We start from the raw sequence: 20,888 nt of genomic DNA on the forward strand, positions 1-20,888 counted from the left end.
CTATCAAAAGATTATTATGCAGGTTTTCAAGAGTGAACGAGAAGTGGTCAGCCCCATTGAAAATAGTTCATTAGAAATCCTGCTAAGGCACATAGTTTAAAAAAAAAAATATTTCTTCAACATTGTTCATCAGGATTTCCCTGCAGTTGGATGATTTTGTTTGCCAGTGATAGTTATCAGTTGCAGCCAAATAGTAATAAATCTGTGGTGCTACTAGGTCAAAGAGTTTCAGTCAATGCAATACAGGCTCCTTGGTGGGGCTTGGTGTAAGCTATGGCTCAGCTGGTAGCACTCTCACAAGATTCTGCGTTCAAATCCCAGTCCAGAGCTTGAGCATCAAAATAAGAATCAAGGCTGGCACTCCATTGCATCAGTGAGGGAGCACTGCACTGTGCAAGGTGCTGCCTTTCGATAAATTGAGGTCCTTTCTGCCTGCTTGGGTGGATGTGAAAGATCTCATGGCATTATTTTGAGGAAGGGCAGGGCAGTTCTCCCCAGTGTTCTGGCCACCCCTCAATCAGCCTATATATATATAAAAGAACAAATTATGTGGTTATCACATTGCTGTTTGTGGGAGTTTGCTAAGTGCAAATTAGCTGCTGCGATTCCCACATTACATTTTAAACAGGTGAGAAATTTGGCAAGCTATCATGCCACCAGCAAAGGAAGGCTCTTCCTGCAAGCTTTCAAAAGGGAACTGGACTGGTTCCTGACTGATGCATAGATTGAAACATGATAAATGCAAGTGGATTAACAGTAAACAGATATATTTTGAGTGAGATCACCTGGACCATTTTGATCACTTGAGGGAATTGAAGAAGATGAATTTTAGAGATTTTTTTTCCCTTTTTGCTCTGGGGCTTTTCTGCCATTTTGCCTCGGGGGTTAGGAAGGGTCTAGTCATGATGCCCCAGGCATAATGAGTGTCAAACAAGCTTAATCAGCTGATGGTTTCCTGGCTGTAATTTTCATATATTAATTGAGTCATATTTTTAAGTTGCAAGTGAATTTAATACTAAAAATATTTTTAGAATGTATTTTGTCTCCTGCCTTTATAATCTTAAAGACCATAAGCCCACTTCAATACCACATCTTGCTTATCCCCACCCCCTTCCCCACCTTAACTGAGCACAAGTAAACATTCAAGTGCCCTAAAACCTATTCATCAACACAGCTGATTTTCTTGGTGTTCCCTCATAAGGCCGAAATGTTCTCCTGCGATACAGTACACTCATGCTGGGAGAGGGTCAGCATTTTGTACAGACCATCAGTGTGCGTTATATACCCTTCACACTAGACATTTAAAGATCCTACTTTCACCACAAAACATGGCACCAGATTGTCAAGGTGGGTTAGGTGTGTTTAGCAAGAAAATTTCCATATCTTTTCTCCATGCAGTTTCCTGTATTCCCACTGTGCATTTTTATTCCCCAGCCTAATGATTTTTAATTTTTGTATATGAAGAGATATCCTTAACTTTTTGGCTTAAAAGATCCAGGAGATTGTCTTTCACAGGGTGCAGACATTGCTGACTAGGCTAGCAATTATTGCCCTACGGGGGTACCTAATGGTCTACACCCTGGAGATAGCTGCAGAGATAGGGGATGTACGAGCTATGATTTTCCAAAATTCCTTATATTCGGGAATGTTCGCATTGGATTGGAAGTTGGCAACTGTTACACCGTTTTATTAAGAAAGGAGCGAGAGAGAAAGTGAACTGCAGGCCAGTTAACCTAATGTCAGATATTAGGAAAATGCTGGAATCTATTATTAAGGAAATCTTAACAATGCATTTAGAAAAACATAACATGATTAAATATGGTTTTACTGAAAAGAAATCTTGTTTGAAATATTTATTAGAGTTTTTTGAGGATGTAAGTAAGAGGATAGATAGAGGGAAAGCAGCGGATGTAATATATCAATATATTAAAAGAGTAACCATTTTTGTCAACGTTTTTGAGCTTACACTCATCAGGACATCCACAAGAATACAATGGAATAAAAATTAACAAATTTATACTGAATGAGAAGGGAGTGCTGATTGGTTGGCAAGTGAACTCTAATTGGTAGAGGCATGGCTATGGAGAATCAGCTGACAGTGACTTTAAATTTCAAACAATACTTGATATTGTAAGCAGGCAGATTGACTCAGATTGCCCAAGGCATTCCCTGAAGAATGAACCAGCAAATGGCTGTCATTTAGTTTGTTGAGGAGATTCAGGTTTAAAGTGTGTACATGTTCTGTCTGCCAAGAACAGGGCCCTATGTATTAATAAATGTAGCTTGCAGTACATGCAAATGTATCACACTGTTAGCCCCACTGACAATCTTAAATTGATTGTCAGTGGATTGTGAAGCAGAGTGCTTGGCAGTTACCGGCCAGTCAGTATTAACTGGTGCATTCTCCTCTCATACAGTATAAATTTGTTGATTTCCTTTACATCGTATTCTTTGTGTATGCTTGTGAATGCCGAGTGCAAGATGAAAAGCTTCGGCAGAAAAAGTCTCTTTCCTTCAGCAATACTTTTATTCTGTACTACCAAACAATTTGATGTAGTATACCTGGATTTCCCAAAGGCATCGAATAAGGTGCCACACAAAAAAATAATTGGGAAGATAAGGCTCATGGAGTTGTTGAAGTTATTGACTTTGCTCATAAGAATAGAAAAACAATATTTTTTTAAAATTCTAAGTATTGATGTTCAAAAGAGACTTGCTGTGCTCATACAAGAAATACCAAAAACTAGCATGTAGATGCATCAAATAATAAGGAAGCAATTTTTAAAAACATTTCTACTCCACCCTTAAAGTTGCAAAGCCAATGCTCAGAGTGGACTGGGCTAACCCAAATCCACTCCCTGCTTGCTCTAAAATCCAAATTCCAGTTGAATCCAATTTATGGTCCCCACAAGAGAGACAAATAAGATCCAAGCTCACAAGATAAAGCATTGCACCCTATCTTGGGCTTGATCAGACACTTGACTTTAGCCAAGGCAAAGGTCATTTTGGCCTTTATTGCAAAAAGATTGTAGTACAAGAAAAATTCATTTCCACACTTAGGAAAGCATATACTTTCACTGGAGGTGGTACAACAGGGAAGCTGAACTAAATTGGTCCTTGGGATTAGAGAGTTGTCCTATGATGAGAGGCTGTGTAAATTGGGCTTATATTGTCTGGAGTTCAGAAAAATGAGTGACAAGCTCGTTGAATCCTACAAGATTCTGAACGGGCTTGATGTTCGCTGAGAGATCATCTCCATTGGCCAGGGAATCGAAAGCACAGGGACATAGTCTCAGGATAAGGGGCCAATCATTTAGGACTAAGATGAGGAGAAATTATTTATCTCAAAGAGTGGTGAATCTTTGAAATTTCCTACTCCAGAAGGTTGTGGACTCCATTTTTCCATCTCAGGGAATCAAGTGATACGGGAAGTGGGTGGGAAAATTGAGTTGAAGTTCAAGATCAGCAATGATCGTACTGAATGGCGGAGCAGGCTGGGTGGGCCATGTGGTCTATTCCGGCTCCTATTTCTTGTGTTCCCTCGAATAGAAGATCCATCAGAAGTCGGTGTTCATGGATATATTTAAGCACACATTTAAAAAGAGTAAAAAATATTGAAATCGTAAACTCATGATCTTATCCATTGTATTCTGTTTATTTTATTCAGTTTTGCTGTACTCATTTCAGTCTTTTAATCCTATGTACTTTTAAACAATGTAACTTTAAAAAAAAATCCCTCATCACCAGAATTACTCCTTTTATTACCGACATTGGTTTCCTACCTCCACTGCCACATTTTCTACCTAATTAGATATTTTTATTTTGCCACTCCCTGGTTATGTCTCTTGCTTTGAGCATTTTGAATTATCCCATGCACTGGCAGCCAGTATATTTTCACTTGGTACAATTCAAATTCATTAGTAGGACTGATAATTTTTTATTACAAAATTACTAGAAATTAATCAGAATGCCACAACACTAAAATTTCAAGACTAAGTTTTAAATAACATTCAATCAATGTATTTTAAGCTCGAGTGAATAAAGTGGAAAGTAAAGATGACAAACGTACTGAATCAACCAGTCTACCTACTTGGTTTTACAGCCATCAAACATGCCAGTGTTTATGAAGTATGGGCAAACGATGGTAGTCTTGATGCCATTTTTCCCTGAAACTAGCAATTCTAGAGCAACAGACTGAGCAAAGCCAACTGCTGCAAACTTGCTTGAACAATAATCTGCAAAAGATGAAAGACACCCATTGTTCACTAAAAATACATGGGAATCAGTTCCACTCAGACAGAAGTCAGTTGTATAAGAATAATAGGGCAGTTTAAATAAATTTAAAGTGGATTAATGTTAGTTTCAGTGAGTGATTTGGTCCAGCATAAAATGTGACTGCTTCATACATGCATAATAATATTTGCACTTTTATTGTTTACTCTCTTAACATTTGTTCCCTCGAGTTTAATACTTTAGAGATAAACCTGGTGACGATTATAGTAACCTCACATTAAGCAAGTATGCAAAGTTCCTGAACAGAATTATTCATTTTATGCTCTGAGAATAAAAAGTTACGATGGTTCTAATTATTGATAACACACATAGCAATGATATTCAATATTAGAATTATTAGATGCCAGGTTATAGGAAATCTTCACTGACAAGCCTAGAAATCTGTGGGCAGCTATCAACAAGGTGAATAGTAAATATCGATCTTCCACTGTTGACAATAAAATCTGTGCCTGTGTATTATATGGTACATTGCTTCTATAATTATAATCCGCATATCTTTGAGAAAGCAAGAGTTTAACTCTTTGATATTAAATACTTCAAAAATAAGTACAAATTAAAATGTAGAAAACAATAGCAATTTAAAGCTATACATATCATGCTGCGTTGAACACTATTTTCAGTACAAATATTATGAGCACAAAATCTCCAGAAACCATAGAAGCTCCTCTTACCTGCCAATCCATTGACTGGAAACAATCCTGCTGAACTGGCAATGCTAACCAGGTGGCCATGGTTGCTGGCAATCATTGCAGGCAGGAACGCTTTATAGGTCTAAAAACAGTTAACTCTCAGAATTACTAAAAGCACTGTAGCCAGTAGCATATTGTTTTCACTTAAAACTACAAGGATAAATAAATGAGGAAGAGAACATAAAGACATTTTCAGAAACTACATTGACAATTTATTCTGCCTCCCAGAATAGCAAACTTTCCCAGATTATTTACATTAATTGCTGGTAAATGAAATAATCCAAAATCGGTGACTAACTGTGAGAAGTATAAAGCGGATCTATGGTCAGACACACTCCACTCTGAACCCGAGTGAATTTCTGTGGATTTCTCCTCAAAATCCTCCCTGATGATTCTTAAACAATGAACCACCTTGATTCACTAAACTCCGGCTTCCAGACGAGTGACTTCAAGTTCCGCTTCCAAAAGGCACACTTTAAAATCTTCATTTAAACAATGTTTTCGCTCAGCTGCTTCCATCAAGGATGCACTTCTAGGTTTTAAACCACCGTTACACAAACTCTTTGCTATTGCTTTTAATATAGATTCCCAGACTGTATTAAGATGAAACTTTTGATTTACCTCTGAAGTATGCTTTCCCACTTTAAATTTGGTCACTGTAGCGGTCTCGTTAACTCAGAACACTATCTGCTTTTCCCTTGAACTCTCCTGAACAGTACCTTGTTCAACTTCTTGGTATCTGTTCCCTTAACTTTAGTCTTTCTAAGATATTTTATCTGTCCCAATTCCCTGGTTGTCTGGACTTTATCTGATTCTTTAGGAAGTCTGCCTTTTTGCAGCCCCCTTGTCCATCTTTTCTTCTGGGTTCTGGCAGAGCTGGGAGATATTCCAGCTTCTTATCTTCAAGGGTGGCATGGTGGCACAGTGCTGAGCACTGCTGCCTCACAGTGCCAGGGACCCGGATTAGATTCCTGACTTGGGTCACTGCCTGGGTGGAGTTTGCACATTCTCCCCATGTCTGTGTGGGTTTCCTCTGGGTGTTCCGGTTTCTTCCCATAGTCCAAAGATGTGCGGGTTAAGTGGATTGGCCATGCTCAATTGCCCCTTAATGTCAGGGGGACTAGCAAGGGTAAATGTATGGGGTTATGGTGATAGAGGCTGGGTGAGATTGTGGTCGGTGCAGACTCAATGGGCCGAATGGCCTCCTTCTGCACTGTATGATTCTTCTATGAACTGCAAGGTATCCTACTAAAAACTAAAGTGAGAAAGCCTTCCTACCCTAAAGGTGTCCCCGGTGGCTAAGCAATGAGTTTATGCTTCTCCCAGCTTGTTTACTTTCCACACCATAATCCTCTCTAAGCACAACAGAAGCAGTTTTTTTCTTGAACCAAAACTCCTCCCAGATGCAAACACCATTGTTGAGCATGAATCTAACTATAGGTTTACCCTTCCTTACACAGCAACACTAGATTAAAATTATACTTTATTTCCAATATTTAATTATAATTATATAATTCCTTAAAACTATCTTTGTTATCCTGACAGTACTACAGAAATCCACTAAAAACACATACAATACTGAAAAGCAGGAATTACAACACAGACATTTTGTCTGCACTTTTAATCAAACAGCATCCAACTTTTATCCTACAATGCACTGCAGTTAAAACAATTAATCTAAAACTATTCACATGCTGGTTCCGCATTTTTGCACTGCTGCAAAGCAATTTGAAATGCACAATATTGTAAAACCAGTAGTATTCAGGTGAATAATCTAAATTTTCAGAAGGCATTAAAGATGGTACAAAAGATGTTGCTGAACATGATTAGGACTCATGGGATTGTGGGTAATATCTTAGCATGGACAAGTGCTTGAGACTCAGTTTATTATTCTAAACCTATGACTTAGATGAGGAGGTTGAATAAATATCTCCAACCTAGTTTTGTCTAAACTTAGATAAGTGATGAGAAAGATGCAAAGAAACAGGAAAGGACATAGACAGGTTAAGTGATTGAAAAGATGGTAAACAGAGAAATGCAAAATTATTCACTTTAGTAGGAAGAATATAAAAGTAGAATATTTTTAATAAGATGAAAAACAAAAAAATGCTGGTGCTCAGAGGGATCTGTATGTTCTTACATACGTATCTCAGAAAGTTAACACACAGATACAGTAAATAATTAGGCAGGGAAATGTTGGGGGTGATTCTCCTGGCCCACTGCACTGGTCGAGAGGTTCCAGTAGGGATTGCAACTGGTCCCCATAAACGGGGATCAGGCGTGACCACCCCACTGGTGGGAACAGCAGCCATTGAGGCCCCCCCAGGAGGTCAAGGGGAATACCCCTTGGGCAGTGCCAGTCTGGCCCCCTGGCACTGCCAACCAGGCACTGGGCAGTGCCAAGGAGGCGTGGTGAGTGGGTGGGGGGGACCTTCTGCACACTCTGCAATGGGATTGGTGGGGGAGGGAGGGAGAAGGCATTCAGGACTACACATGGGGGGAGGTGGGTTGGGAAGCCATTGGAGAAGCCGCCGATTGAGGGGCCGGTAAATGGAGGGTGGGGGGGGGGGGGGCATGGCACATACACTGGCCTCCACACAGAGATCGGCACATGCGCAGTGGTCCGCTCAGCGCATTGATGCTGGCCTACCAGCAGGATGAGGCACCCCCCCTATACTGGCGTGAAACCCACCCCCTCCTCCCCCACTGGCACTCTGTGAAGCACAGAGTGTGTGTGCCTGCGTGCAGCACAGAGGTGCCAGAGCTTCATTCCACCAAGTACACCTAAAAAACAGGCAGGAAGATCTCCCATTTTAACTTAAGTTTCTTTTGGGAGAATCCCGGCTGTTTTGTTCGTTCCATTGCAAGAGAGTTGGAATATAGGAATAACAAAGTTGTAGCTATTACATAGGGCTTTGGAGAAATTACACTTGTACAATTTTGGTTTTCTATCCTAAGGAAGGAAACGCCTTGCAGTGAGTGCAAAAATGGATCACTAGGCTGTTTCCTGGAAAAAAAAGCCTGTCCTATGAGATATTGAGTGGATTGGGCCGATGTTCTCTGGAGAACGAGAGATGATCACATTGGAACATACAAAATTCTTAGAGCGATTGACAGAACTGATGCTAAGCTGGAGTGATTATAACAAGGGGTCATAGGCTTGGCAAAAGGAATAACCATTTTGGACTGAGGTGAGGAGAATATTTATTCTTCATTCAGAGGGTCTGGGAACCTTTGGAATGCTCTGCCCTAGAGGACTGCAGATTCTCAATTGTTTATAGTATTTAAGTCTGAAATCAATAGATTTTTGGGCACTAACTGAATCAAGGGATATCAAGAGAAAGGGAAAGTGGAATTGATCGGTCAGTCATGATCTTATTGCTATTGCCTTCTCCTGCTCCCATTTCCTATGATCTTACATGGACCAAGCTAAAAGCAAGGCCACCTCCACAATGCTTTGGGCATTACATCTTCTGTATATACCTACATGGAACCATCCTCAGAAATAAGGATGGATTTTTCTCTTTATTGCGCCTGGGGAATCCGCTAGAGGTACAATTAGAAAAGTCTGCCAACAGCATGTCAGAGATTTAAGCACCTTTTTAAAACATCGGCACATGACCTCAAGCGGGGCCAAAATACACCAATGCAGTTGCTCGAGTCTGCCACCTGTATTAATTAATGCGTAATGGGAACTTCTACAAAAATTCAGATTGCATCTAAAGCAGTAGTTCTGAGCCACAATATGATTTGAAGCCTTCAAGAAAAATATTAATGAAGTTACACAGATGCAAAAGAAAAAATATAAATAGTCATTTTGTGAAATACACCATTCTATATTGCTAAATTTATGCTGCATATTAGAAATTGAGAAAATAGCAGCTGAAAAATTTTTGATATAGTCTTCAAAAATAGGCACTGAGCTTGTGGTTCAAGCAGAGAGCAAGGTGACTTAGATTCCCACCGAACAAAGCCTCACCTCCCTGATACTTTATTCACTGGTTTCCTCTGTTCTTATTCATGTTTTACCATTATGGTGGGGGAGAAATAAGCGGGGTTGAGGTAGCAAAAATATAAATCACTGTAACCTGGCGATACATGTTACACTTTAAGAAGCTTCTGAGGATTAATATAAAGAAGCCAGCAATCGGTGGCTGAAAACATGAAAGACTTACACGGGCTGCAGGAGCCACCGAGCTGGAAGTGGCAGACTTTAATTTAATCCATCAGGGTGTTCTGGACAGGGTGGTGGTGGTGGTGGTGGTTGGGGGGGGGGGGGGGGGGGGGGGTGAACATGTTAATTGAAGAATTTAACTCTGATTAATTCATTGCTCTTAAAGTTGCGAAAAGTTTGGACAAATCAGACTCTTTCTGCTGTTTATAGAATTTAAGCATGTGGAACAGATTACTGGTTATGGAACAAAAAAAAAAAATCGAAACTGAATTTAAGAAGGCACTCCACAGGGTTGTCAACAAATAGAATTTAAAGTTGTTGGAAATGTAGCAAGGAAATAATACTGTGGGCTAGGTGGACCAAGTCTTCTGCCTACTGAGTATTTCCATCACTTTCTGTTTTCATTCCTAGTTTTCAGCATCCTTATGCATGCTTTTGTGTTACAAGCATATTTTATAGGTTATGCTCTGGAACGGAATTAAAAACACTGGAGTCTGTTGAACCTTGTTCAATCTTCCACATGGGTTGTGCTGGATGCTGATCCCACCTTCAGCTTATGAATTAGGATGTACAGCATCTTATAGTATAAAAGTTGTATTTAAACTTACAATATGATTGATAGAAATTGTTGCTGTGTAGCCAAGGACAACAAAATTCATAGGCCTGGGAAAAATTGTCACCTTTGTCATTTATGTCTTATTCTTCCCTTCTCAAGGTCTTCCTCTATCGCCTTCAACACAAGGTCATAAGCCATTAAGAGCATCTTTAACATAATATACAAATTACAATCCCTTACTCCTGCCAGTTCCAAAATTGTTACTGCAAACTTAGGAAATGAGAAGGCAAATTAAACTGATTTAGTAAAACTAGCTCTTATGAATTTAAAGAAAACTTCCATATTGTCAAGATCTGGTGTTGAAATTGCAAAGCTATTAGCTGTTCTAATTGTGAAATGACACTTCCTTACATATGACTAGTTCCTTCTTTGTTATTTAGAAATATAAACAGGATTCAATTCAGATATACTTGTGGATATACTTACTCAGCTGAGATTCTGCAGCCATTCTGTGCAAAGAGAATAAAATAAAGCCAGAAATCTCCCATAATCAAGGAAGGAGGAGGAAAGTTAAATAGAGCCTTCTCATGGTGTTATTTAAGGATTATACATTCTAAGAAAATACATTTAAACTAAAAAGACACAGAATCTCAGAATTCACACTAAAATAGAATTCTATCTCCCTTTAATTTAAATATATTTTCATTAAGAGTTATTTTCCATGAAAGAAGCTATCCAACTTAGTCACAACAATCACATCACACCATAAATTTTGTCGCTCTCCAGAAGCATTTCTAAACTTTTCATAAGTTGATGGTGGAATCAGCATCCAGCACAACCCATGCAGAAGACTGAACAAGGTTCAACAGATTCCAGTGTCATTTTTTAATTCAGTTCCAGGGCATAGTCTATAAGACATGCGAGTAACACAAAAGCAGGAAATGGAGGATGCTGAAAACTGGAAATACTCAGCAGCTCTGGAAGCATCAGTGAGAAGAAACAGAATTACCATTTCACAGATGCTGCCTGCCAAACAGGAGAGTAAATCGGCTACTTTTGTTACAACATCTACATTTCCTAAGCATAATTTTTGATGTATTATTCTACTTGTGGCGATTTTGTCATGGCAAATTCTCGGGTAAATAAAAGGCCATCTTGGTTCCCACAACTGGACTGTTTTCGTAGAATCAAAGGGTTATGGAGTTTATTTACATCTATAGCCTGCAACCGGTGGCTTGGGGGCCCATCTGACTTTTGATTGCAGTCCACAAGACATCTTGTTGACCGTTGCCCATGCGCAGGATTGCCACATTCCGCTGATTTCCAAATATGTAGCTTTTCCCTGCTGGTGTGAAGTCATACGTATAAAGCAAGGGCAAGTGAAGTGAGGTGCTTGTTGATTGCACAGAACATTAACTCAGAGCCACGCACTCCCTCTGTGCCCAAAGCAAAAATATTTATTTTGTTTTTGCCATTTGAAGTTGATGACAGTTCTATTAATATATAAATGATCAAATATTTTCCATAACTTATGAAATAGTCAGTGTGTATTAAATGCATTTAATCTTATTTATGGGATCATGGTTTGTGAATAAGCCTGATTTTGACCTTTGGGGCCCACTGAGATGAAGGAGGGCCATTCATGTGGCTCAGGTTGCATATCACTGGCCTGTAGACATCAAAACATTGGAGTGAGTATATACATTCTGTGCAATGGGAAGTGGGCTAAGACTCTTTATGTTGTTTCTTTCCATTTTCTTTAGGAGGTTAGAAGCCAATTTTGGGATGCTCAGTCTCAGTTTAAAAGCAGTTTGAAATTAGGTCAGAGTCTTACGCTGGCGACCAGAGGTACTTTCTAATTATAGAGGGGACGCACTGCTGAAGGAAAGGACTACGGAGCTTTATGAATATCCAGTTCATAATTCATATGTTTTTGAAAATAACATAGGTTTGGGTCTTTAAAGTGTGAAATGTAAGATAAATGGAAAATCCTGACTGAGAAACTGGTAATATTCCTGAAGTGAATGCAATTCAAAAAAGCTGGGAGTTCATGTCAGTTGCCCATTGTTTACTTTACAAGGTCAGAGGGAGAGGTACATACTTGATGAATGGGGTTGATTTCTCGACCTCTTAGCCAGGATGCCTATTGTTATCTTCATAAAAGAAGCTAACAGTTAGCAATTTTAGGAAAGAGAGCCCCAAAATTCCATTAGAAATAGAAAATTATGCAAATAATTGCCTAGAATGAAGGAAAACTTTGGGATTTAAATGTAGTTCATTTGCATTTCTACCTAGGAACAGATTGGGTGGTGCCTTGATTATAGAAGGCTGTTTTATTTGTGTGCTAGCTGACAGAAGCAGGCAGTTCAGTGCTTTGGTGAAGACTGCATCACTGAATGACAGTCAGCAGGAAGTGATAGTTAAGCCTACATCTTAAGCAGAGAAAATACTAGCTTCATCATACACTGCACCGAAGACGGGTGGGGCTCTATCTCAACTTGAATTTCATGAGGGAAAAGCTGCTGGGAGATTTACACAGTTTGAAGCTAGAGGAGGATATCTATAGTGGCTTTCCAGAACCCTACGGCAGAAAGCAGTAGCAGAGTTAGCTTGGAAAGTTGTGGGAAGGCAGCTGTATATCTGTAGGCAACCCGAACATGGAGCTGAGACATACGTCGTCGTGAGGTTTGTAAAGGAAAAGGTCAAGGGTCGTAGAGCTGAAAAGTATCGAAGAACCCCCATTGAATCTTACCTCAGAAAAATAACTGGAATACCAAGGAGAATTAAAGTAAATTCTGGAAAGCTGTGGCATAAATTTTGGTGGTCCCAGGAAAAGTAAATGCACCTTCAAGATTTCATTAGATAAGGGAACTCTTGGCTGACGCAGGGAGTAAAAAGAAAAACTGAGTTCATAATATATCTGGTTGTAAACTATAGGGTTAAGTTAATGGGTTGCATTGCTTGATTGTTTTTGATGTACAAAAATGTTTGATTTTTGTTGAAAAGCACAAAATCTCGTGGCATGGTTTGAAAGTGAATTGATGTGTTCAGATTTATTTTCTGAAATATTAACAGTCCCCAACAGGATCATAAGAGTGGGAAATACATGCCAATAATATCTGTGCTCACAGAAACTCAAAACTATGTGTATTGTTTAATTATTTTCCAGCAGATAAACTGTTTTGGTTGGTAGTTTTTTTTTAAAAAAGGAATTGAATCCAGATAGCTTTCTGCTCTTTCATCGATGGTTTAGTGCTGGAACCAAAAGGGAGGACTCCTGGAGGACTTGGCAGTCCAGATCTGATAGCAGAGTGCAAAAAAAAAAGGACCTCAATCTCCTACAACAAAGGTAGGGACTTGACTTGGCTCCATTGAAGGGAAACATAAGAGATATGTGAATTAACCCTTTCATTTAAACAAGACATCCATATACTTTGGTGCAGCTGCTTCTGCCTATTACTATCCCAGTACCAGGGTGGTCTTGTCAATACTAACAGGGACAAAGAGAAACTTGCGTGTCAGCCCTTTCACCTGGCAAAATGATATGATGTTCAGAGATGATATTATCAGCGTTGCATTCCTTCTTGGCAAATTTAAACACAGAGAAAATGAGCATAAAATTCATTGGAAGTGTGTGTTCACTAAGAAAAAGTAAATTTGCCAATAATAGTTACCAAGACATTTTTGTTTAATTGACATCTTTGAAATCGATCACTGTTAATTCAATATGTCACAATGACTGGTCAGGTCACATGAAGTTGGATTTTCTAATAGTGCAAGATGTTTAACGACAGATGTTGATGATATAAATTCAGAAGCTTTCAGAAGGTTAGAGGGCTGAATTTGTAAAGACATGGTTCTGGAAGTTAGAATGAAGTTTTCAGCAAGAGTAAAGTTGTTGTAGATCCAAGTAGAGATTCAATTGTTCCAGCATGGAATCAAGTCAGATTTTAGTGCTTAGGAAATACGGTGGCAGTGGAAATGTGGATTTGCATACATAAACAACCAGCAATATAACCAGAACCTCAGTTGACAGGAACAGATGTGAAAAGGACTGATGCAAACAGAGAAACCTCTGCAGCTTTCAATGACGTCCCTTCTGATTCAACACCAAGAAATTGAAATTCACACACAGGTGGAAGTTTTGAATTAAAGCCAAAATTAAATCTGGCAGTCATTGCCCTCCTCTTTAAAATTAAAACTAGATTGTGCTGGAAAAATTACAAAAAGTTCTAAACAAATCTTTATTGATCTGGCCAAGAGTAAAATAAAATGCAAATAATACTTGTTTTGTAATTTACATTTTATTGAAACTCACTAATAACAGGCTGTACAAGATCGTCGCCTTCTGATTCAAAATCAACTAATTTGTAAATCAACAGTACTGAAGTGCTTACCCAAAAATGTGCCAGAGTGTTCACTTCCATGGTTTTCTCCAGCAAGGCATCGGGTGAATCCATAAATTTTTTTCCAGTGACAATACCTGCATTGTTAATCAGAATACTGACATCTCCAACCTCTCTTTTCACCTGTCAAAAAAACACATACACCACTAAATGAAACACACAATCCATTGGCCGGAATCTTATCACTGTTCACACCAATGGGATTTTCCCATCCTGCTGCAGTGAACGGAGATTTGGCTGACCACCAAATTCTCCAACCTCGCTGCAGTGGGAGCATGGCGTGAATGGCAGGTAAGATCAAGCCCATCATTTAACTCATTTGCACTCAAGTCTATGAAGGGGTACATTATATATTAGGTAAGGGGTACATCAAGTATATTTCCAATTACATTATCTTGTATACTAGAAATCAGAAATATAACAAAATTAAAACAAAGAGCCTTTCTTCAACAGCCTATCATCTTGAATCCAGGGTATTGAACTATCATTTGATATTAGCAATAGGTTAAGCATTTGAATTAGACAAAAATGAAACCTTTGATTGCTAAAATATGATTTAGGAACAGAGGAACGCAGGAATAGGAGTAAGCCATTCAACTCATGACTATTTCTGTAATTCAATTAGATCATAGCCAATCTGTGACCTAATTCCATATTTATCCCATATTCTTTGATACTTTTGGATGACAAATATCTTTCACAGATTTAAAGCTTACAATTGATCTAGCACCAATTGCCATTCATGGAAGAGAATTCTGAAGTTCTATTACTGGAGTGTAATTGTGTTCCCTAACTTGATTAGGTCCTTTATTCCTATAGTCCTCAACCAATATAAACAGATTCTCTCTATCTATTCTGTGCTCCAGTCCAGAAAGTCAGTTGGTGAAGGGTAGTACTGGAGCCAATCTTTACTCAGTCTAACATTTATTGACAGAGTGAGATAATGCAAGCATACTTCTAATCAAATGACGCTACTTTATAGGTGCTCAAGTGAAACCCAAATTAATGCCTACCACCTGCATATAATTAAATACAATTGATGGGAAGAGATTTCTCTCTTTTTCATCAAATAAAATTCGAGAGTTACAGGTACAGTGCCTCAAAACAGTCAACCTTGGGAGTGAGGCCATGCCGAATTTCAGGTCTTGCTGAATTTCAGGTTGGGCTGTTCAGGCCATGGGCAGTTCAGCCCAAACCAGGTTGGGTGGGGTCAAAGGTCACTAGAAGCATGGGAATCGATCAGCACGCAAAACAGATAAGCCAGGTTGGGAGGGGTCAAGAGTCGCTAGGAGCATGGGAACCGACTGGTACGCAAAACAGATTACTAGTCCAGTGCCACACAGTGCAATGCAGCACTTAGCCAAATAGATCAAGTAATTTTTTAATATTTTATTCAGTTAAAATTGATGCTTGGCGCATTATTAAAAAATTTGGTTTTCAAACAACTCCAGTTTTTGGACAGCAGGTTTGAGGCACTGCACCTGTAATATGCACAACCAAAATTTCAAACTAAATATAAAAAACCTCTTGTACAAAGAATCACTGTTAAAACTTCCCTCTCCCACTTCTAGGACCCCAAACAATGTCTTTGTACAAGAACTGTGCAACAATCAGACAGCTGATGACTTCCACCAATCTGTTTAATTTTAGAGATTTCCTTTGTCTCCAGCATTTCAACCCAGGAAGATCAATTGTAACATTTTCTCAACTTTCACGTTTCAAGAAACAATGATCTATCTAACATTATTTAAATAATTAATAAGAATTTTTAAATTCTCATATGGTCTAAATGTGTTGATGATTTCCCTTGCACTGTATTCTTGCAAATGTCTGTGGTACACTGACATTTTATTGCTCCACCACGACACAAGCACTTATCTAGTATAAAGAACAGAAAAGTGAATTATAGTAGCTTGCTTTGTGAAGAATTTACTGAAGCTCTGTCAATGGAGAAGCAGCTAAGCTAAAGATACAAGTGCATTTGTCATTTACATTACAGAAGGAGGCTACTCACACCCTCAAGTATCTGCTCGCTCCCTGTGGAGCGATCCAGTAAGTCCCACTCACTCGCTTGATTCCCGTAGCCCTGCAAATTTATTTTCTACAATTACCCACCCAATTTCCTTTTGAAATCAATATTTCTAGTTCCACCACCATCAGACAATGAGTTCTAATTGATTACCACTCACTGCATAAAGGTTCTTTCTTACATTCCCCCGAATCTCTTGCCCAAACTCTAAAATCTGTGTTCCCCTCGTCCACGTACCATCAACTATTGGTAAATTTTTACTTTTCTACCTCATCTAAAACGTGTACATCGCGAACAAATCTCCCCTCAATCTCTTTCCTCCTTGGAGAGTGAATCCATCCTTACGAACCTAACCTTGTAACTAATACCCTCCCATCCCTGGAACAATTCTTGTAAATCTCCTCTGCAGCCCCTCCACACATCCCTCCTAAGGGTGGTGATCAGAACTGGATGGAATATTCTTGTTGGGGCCTAAACCAGAGTTATATAAAGATTTGGGCATTATAAAGATCGTGGAGATTAACTTAGCTAACAATCAGAAACATAGTGTAGATCTTAATTCAGCCAAAGATTGGGCAGAATTTTACAGACTGGAAGATGTGGCAAGCCATTAAAAAAGCCCATCGACTTCAGCAGGACCAGAAGATGAGAGACCGTAAAATTCTGCCCATTGTTTTGACTTTCTGATTTTGCACAGGAATCTGAGCTAATGAGGATTTTTTTGGTTGATTATAACCCTAATGAGTTAATTCCTATGCAATTTTATTTGTATATAAATGTAGAATTACTCTAAAAATTAGTATTCATTATGTACTGACATACAGGCCAATCTAGAAAATCAGCAAAAGCTGAATAGTTTTAAATGAAGCTGGCACAGCTCCAAAAACTGACAACATAATTTTGGGCCTGAGAGGTGAGGACAATAGTTAAAATACGAGCTCGTGTCCTTACTATTCCTTCACTTGGAGAAATAAAAATCCTACAAGGAAAAAAAAACAAATATAGAAAGCTGAAAATTGCAGTTGAATTTTCGGAGAGGATGAGGATGGGGGTGATGGTGAAAAACATGTGGGAGCGTGCTCTTAGAAGGATTTGAATTGTTAGATTATTATGAATTCTGATTGATTTTAAGCACTTTTATTCTTAAAGCAACATTTAAAATACAAAGTATAAAAGTGAAATTGCAACAAAGCAACTTGATGGTAAAATCGGGCACAAAAGGTGGGATTTTCTGGTCATGCCTGCCCTGAAACCAGAAATTCCCACCTGAGGCCAATAGACGTTTAAACAATCCATAAAATTTTCTGTCCCATCCACAATAATTCCAGCTGCAGGCAGTGCTGGAAAAATTACCCCAAAGTATTTGTTTAGCTTCTCGTCATTTTCTTTCTCCCCAGTATAAATTCTCCTGTCTATGCCTGTGATTGATCCACATTTATCTTTGCTAATCTTTTCATTTGTACATACCTATGGAAGCTTTTACACTCTTTTTTAAAATATTTATCACCTATTTACTCTCGTATTCTATTTATTACTGTACTGATCCTCCCTTGTTTAATTCTAAAACGTTCCAGTTCTCAAGCTTATTACATTTTTTGATAACTTCATAAGCCTCCTCCTTTGAACTGATGCAATCTTTTAACTTCTCTTGTTAATAGTCATAGAGCCATTGAAGTTTACAGCATGGAAACAGGCCCTTCGGCCCAACTTGTCCATGCTGCCCCCTTTTTAAACCACTAAGCTAGCCCTAATTGTCCGCATTTGGCCCATATCCCTCTATACCCATCTTACAACTGTTTAAACGCTTTTTAAAAGACAAAATTGTATCTGCTTCTACTACTACCTCTGGCAGCTTGTTCCAGACACTCACCATCCTCTGCATGGGAAAGAATTGCCCCTCTGGACCCTTTTGTATCTCTCCCCTCTCACCTTAAACCCACACCCTCTAGTTTTAGACTCCCTACCTTGGGGAAAAGATATTGACTATCTAGCTGATCTAAGCCCCTCATTATTTTATAGACCTCTACAAGATCACCCCAAGCCTCCTACGCTCCAGAGAAAAAAGTCCCAGTCTATCCAGCCTCTCCTTATAACTTCAAACCAGGTTAGGAGGTGTGGGATAGAGGGAAATTTGGCCGATTGGATAAGTAGCTGGCTATCTCATAGAAGTCATGATGTGGAGATGCCGGCGTTGAACTGGGGTAAACACAGTAAGAAGTTTAACAACACCAGGTTAAAGTCCAACAGGTTTATTTGGTAGCAAAAGCCACACAAGCTTTCGGAGCTCTAAGCCCCTTCTTCAGGTGAGTGGGAATTCTGTTCACAAACAGGGCATATAAAGACAGAGATTCAATTTACATGAATAATGGTTGGAATGCGAATACTTACAGCTAATCAAGTCTTTAAGAAACAAAACAATGTGAGTGGAGAGAGCATCAAGACAGGCTAAAAAGATGTGTATTGTCTCCAGACAAGACCGCCAGTGAAACTTGGCAGGTCCAGGAAACTGTGGAGGTTACAGATAGTGTGACATGAACCCAATATCCCAGTTGAGGCCGTCCTTGTGTGTGCGGAACTTGGCTATCAGTTTCTGCTCAGCGACTCTGCGCCATCGTGTGTCGCGAAGGCCGCCTTGGAGAACGCTTACCCGAATATCAGAGGCCGAATGCCCGTGACCGCTGACGTGCTCCCCAACAGGAAGAGAACAGTCTTGCCTGGTGATTGTCGAGCAGTGTTCATTCATCCGTTGTCGCAGCGTGTGCATAGTTTCCCCAATGTACCATGCCTCGGGACATCCTTTCCTGCAGCGCATCAGGTAGACAACGTTGGCCGAGTTGCAAGAGTATGTACCATGTACCTGGTGGATGGTGTTCTCACGTGAGATGATGGCATCTGTGTCGATGATCCGGCACGTCTTGCAGAGATTGCTGTGGCAGGGTTGTGTGGTGTCGTGGTCACTGTTCTCCTGAAGGCTGGGTAGTTTGCTGCGGACAATGGTCTGTTTGAGGTTGTGTGGTTGTTTGAAGGCAAGAAGTGGGGGTGTGGGGATGGCCTTGGCGAGATGTTCGTCTTCATCAATGACATGTTGCAGGCTCCGGAGGAGATGCCGTAGCTTCTCCGCTCCTTCTTCACCGCACGGGACCTTCAACCGATGCTATACACTAGATACATCGATGACATTTTCTTCCTTTGGACTCATGGTGAACAATCACTGAAATAACTCTACGATGACATCAACAAGTTCCATCCCACCATCAGACTCACCATAGACTACTCTCCAGAATCGGTTGCATTCTTGGACACACGCATCTCCATTAAGGACGGTCACCTCAGCACCTCACTGTACCGCAAGCCCACGGATAACCTCACGAGCTCCACTTCTCCAGCTTCCACCCTAAACATGTAAAAGAAGCCATCTCCTACGGACAAGCCCTCCGTATACACAGGATCTGCTCGGATGAGGAGGATCGCATATGACACCTCCAGACGCTGAAAGATGCCTTCATAAGAACAGGATATGGCGCTCGACTCATTGATCAACAGTTCCAATGCGCCACAGCGAAAAACTGCACCGACCTCCTCAGAAGACAAACACGGGACACAGTGGCCAGAGTACCCTTCGTCGTCCAGTACTTCCCCGGAGCGGAGAAGCTACGGCATCTCCTCCGGAGCCTTCAACATGTCATTGATGAAGACGAACATCTAGCCAAGGCCATCCACACACCCCCACTTCTTGCCTTCAAACAACCGCACAACCTCAAACAGACCATTGTCCGCAGCAAACTACCCAGCCTTCAGGAGAACAGTGACCACGACACCACACAACCCTGCCACAGCAACCTCTGCAAGACATGCCGGATCATCGACACAGATGCCATCATCTCGCGTGAGAACACCATCCATCAGATACACGGTACATACTCTTGCAATTCGGCCAATGTTGTCTACCTGATACGCTGCAAGAAAGGATGTCCCGAGGCATGGTACATTGGGGAAACTATGCAGACGCTGCGACAACGGATGAATGAACACCGCTCGACAATCACCAGGCAAGACTGTTCTCTTCCTGTTGGGGAGCACTTCAGCGGTCACGGGCATTCGGCCTCTGATATTCGGGTAAGCATTCTCCAAGGCGGCCTTCACGACACACGACAGCGCAGAGTCGCTGAGCAGAAACTGATAGCCAAGTTCTGCACACACGAGGACGGACTCAACCGGGATATTGGGTTCATGTCACACTATTTGTAACCCCCACAGTTGCCTGGACCTGCAGAGTTTCACTGGCTGTCTTGTCTGGAGACAATACACATCTTTTTAGCCTGTCTTGATGCTCTCTCCACTCACATTGTTTTGTTTCTTAAAGACTTGATTAGTTGTAAGTATTCGCATTCCAACCATTATTCATGTAAATTGAGTTTGTGTCTTTATATGCTCTGTTTGTGAAAAGAATTCCCACTCACCTGAAGAAGGGGCTTAGAGCTCCGAAAGCTTGTGTGGCTTTTGCTATCAAATAAACCTGTTGGACTTTAACCTGGTGTTGTTAAACTTCTTACTGTGTTTTCTCTTTAGAGCAGAGGAGGTTGAGAGGCGACTTAATAGAGGTTTATAAGATGATGAGGGGGATAGATAGAGTGGACGTTCAGAGATTATTTCCTCGGGTGGATGTAGCTGTTACTAGGGGGCATAACTATAAGGTTTGTGGTGGAAGATATAGGAGGGATGTACGAGGTAGGTTCTTTAC

At 40.2% G+C, this 20,888-nt stretch overlaps 1 protein-coding gene across 2 annotated transcripts in view; it reads right to left on the bottom strand.

Moving 5' to 3' along the window:
• Positions 1-20,888, bottom strand: part of sdr16c5b (short chain dehydrogenase/reductase family 16C, member 5b) — a 35,615-nt gene that overhangs the window by 11,576 nt on the left and 3,151 nt on the right. For both annotated transcript variants that reach the window (XR_013498325.1, XM_078216200.1), the window contains exons 2-4: positions 14,110-14,241; positions 4,965-5,064; positions 4,091-4,235 (exon numbers count right to left, since the gene is read on the bottom strand). Coding sequence is in view for 1 of the 2 variants with exons in the window: in XM_078216200.1 (XP_078072326.1) it covers positions 4,091-4,235; positions 4,965-5,064; positions 14,110-14,241 (377 nt within the window). In the remaining variant the exon portion in view is untranslated. The remainder of the gene's footprint in view (positions 1-4,090; positions 4,236-4,964; positions 5,065-14,109; positions 14,242-20,888) is intronic.

Source organism: Mustelus asterias, chromosome 7 (assembly GCF_964213995.1).
Source record: "Mustelus asterias chromosome 7, sMusAst1.hap1.1, whole genome shotgun sequence".
In the NCBI taxonomy this organism is placed as follows: domain Eukaryota; kingdom Metazoa; phylum Chordata; class Chondrichthyes; order Carcharhiniformes; family Triakidae; genus Mustelus; species Mustelus asterias.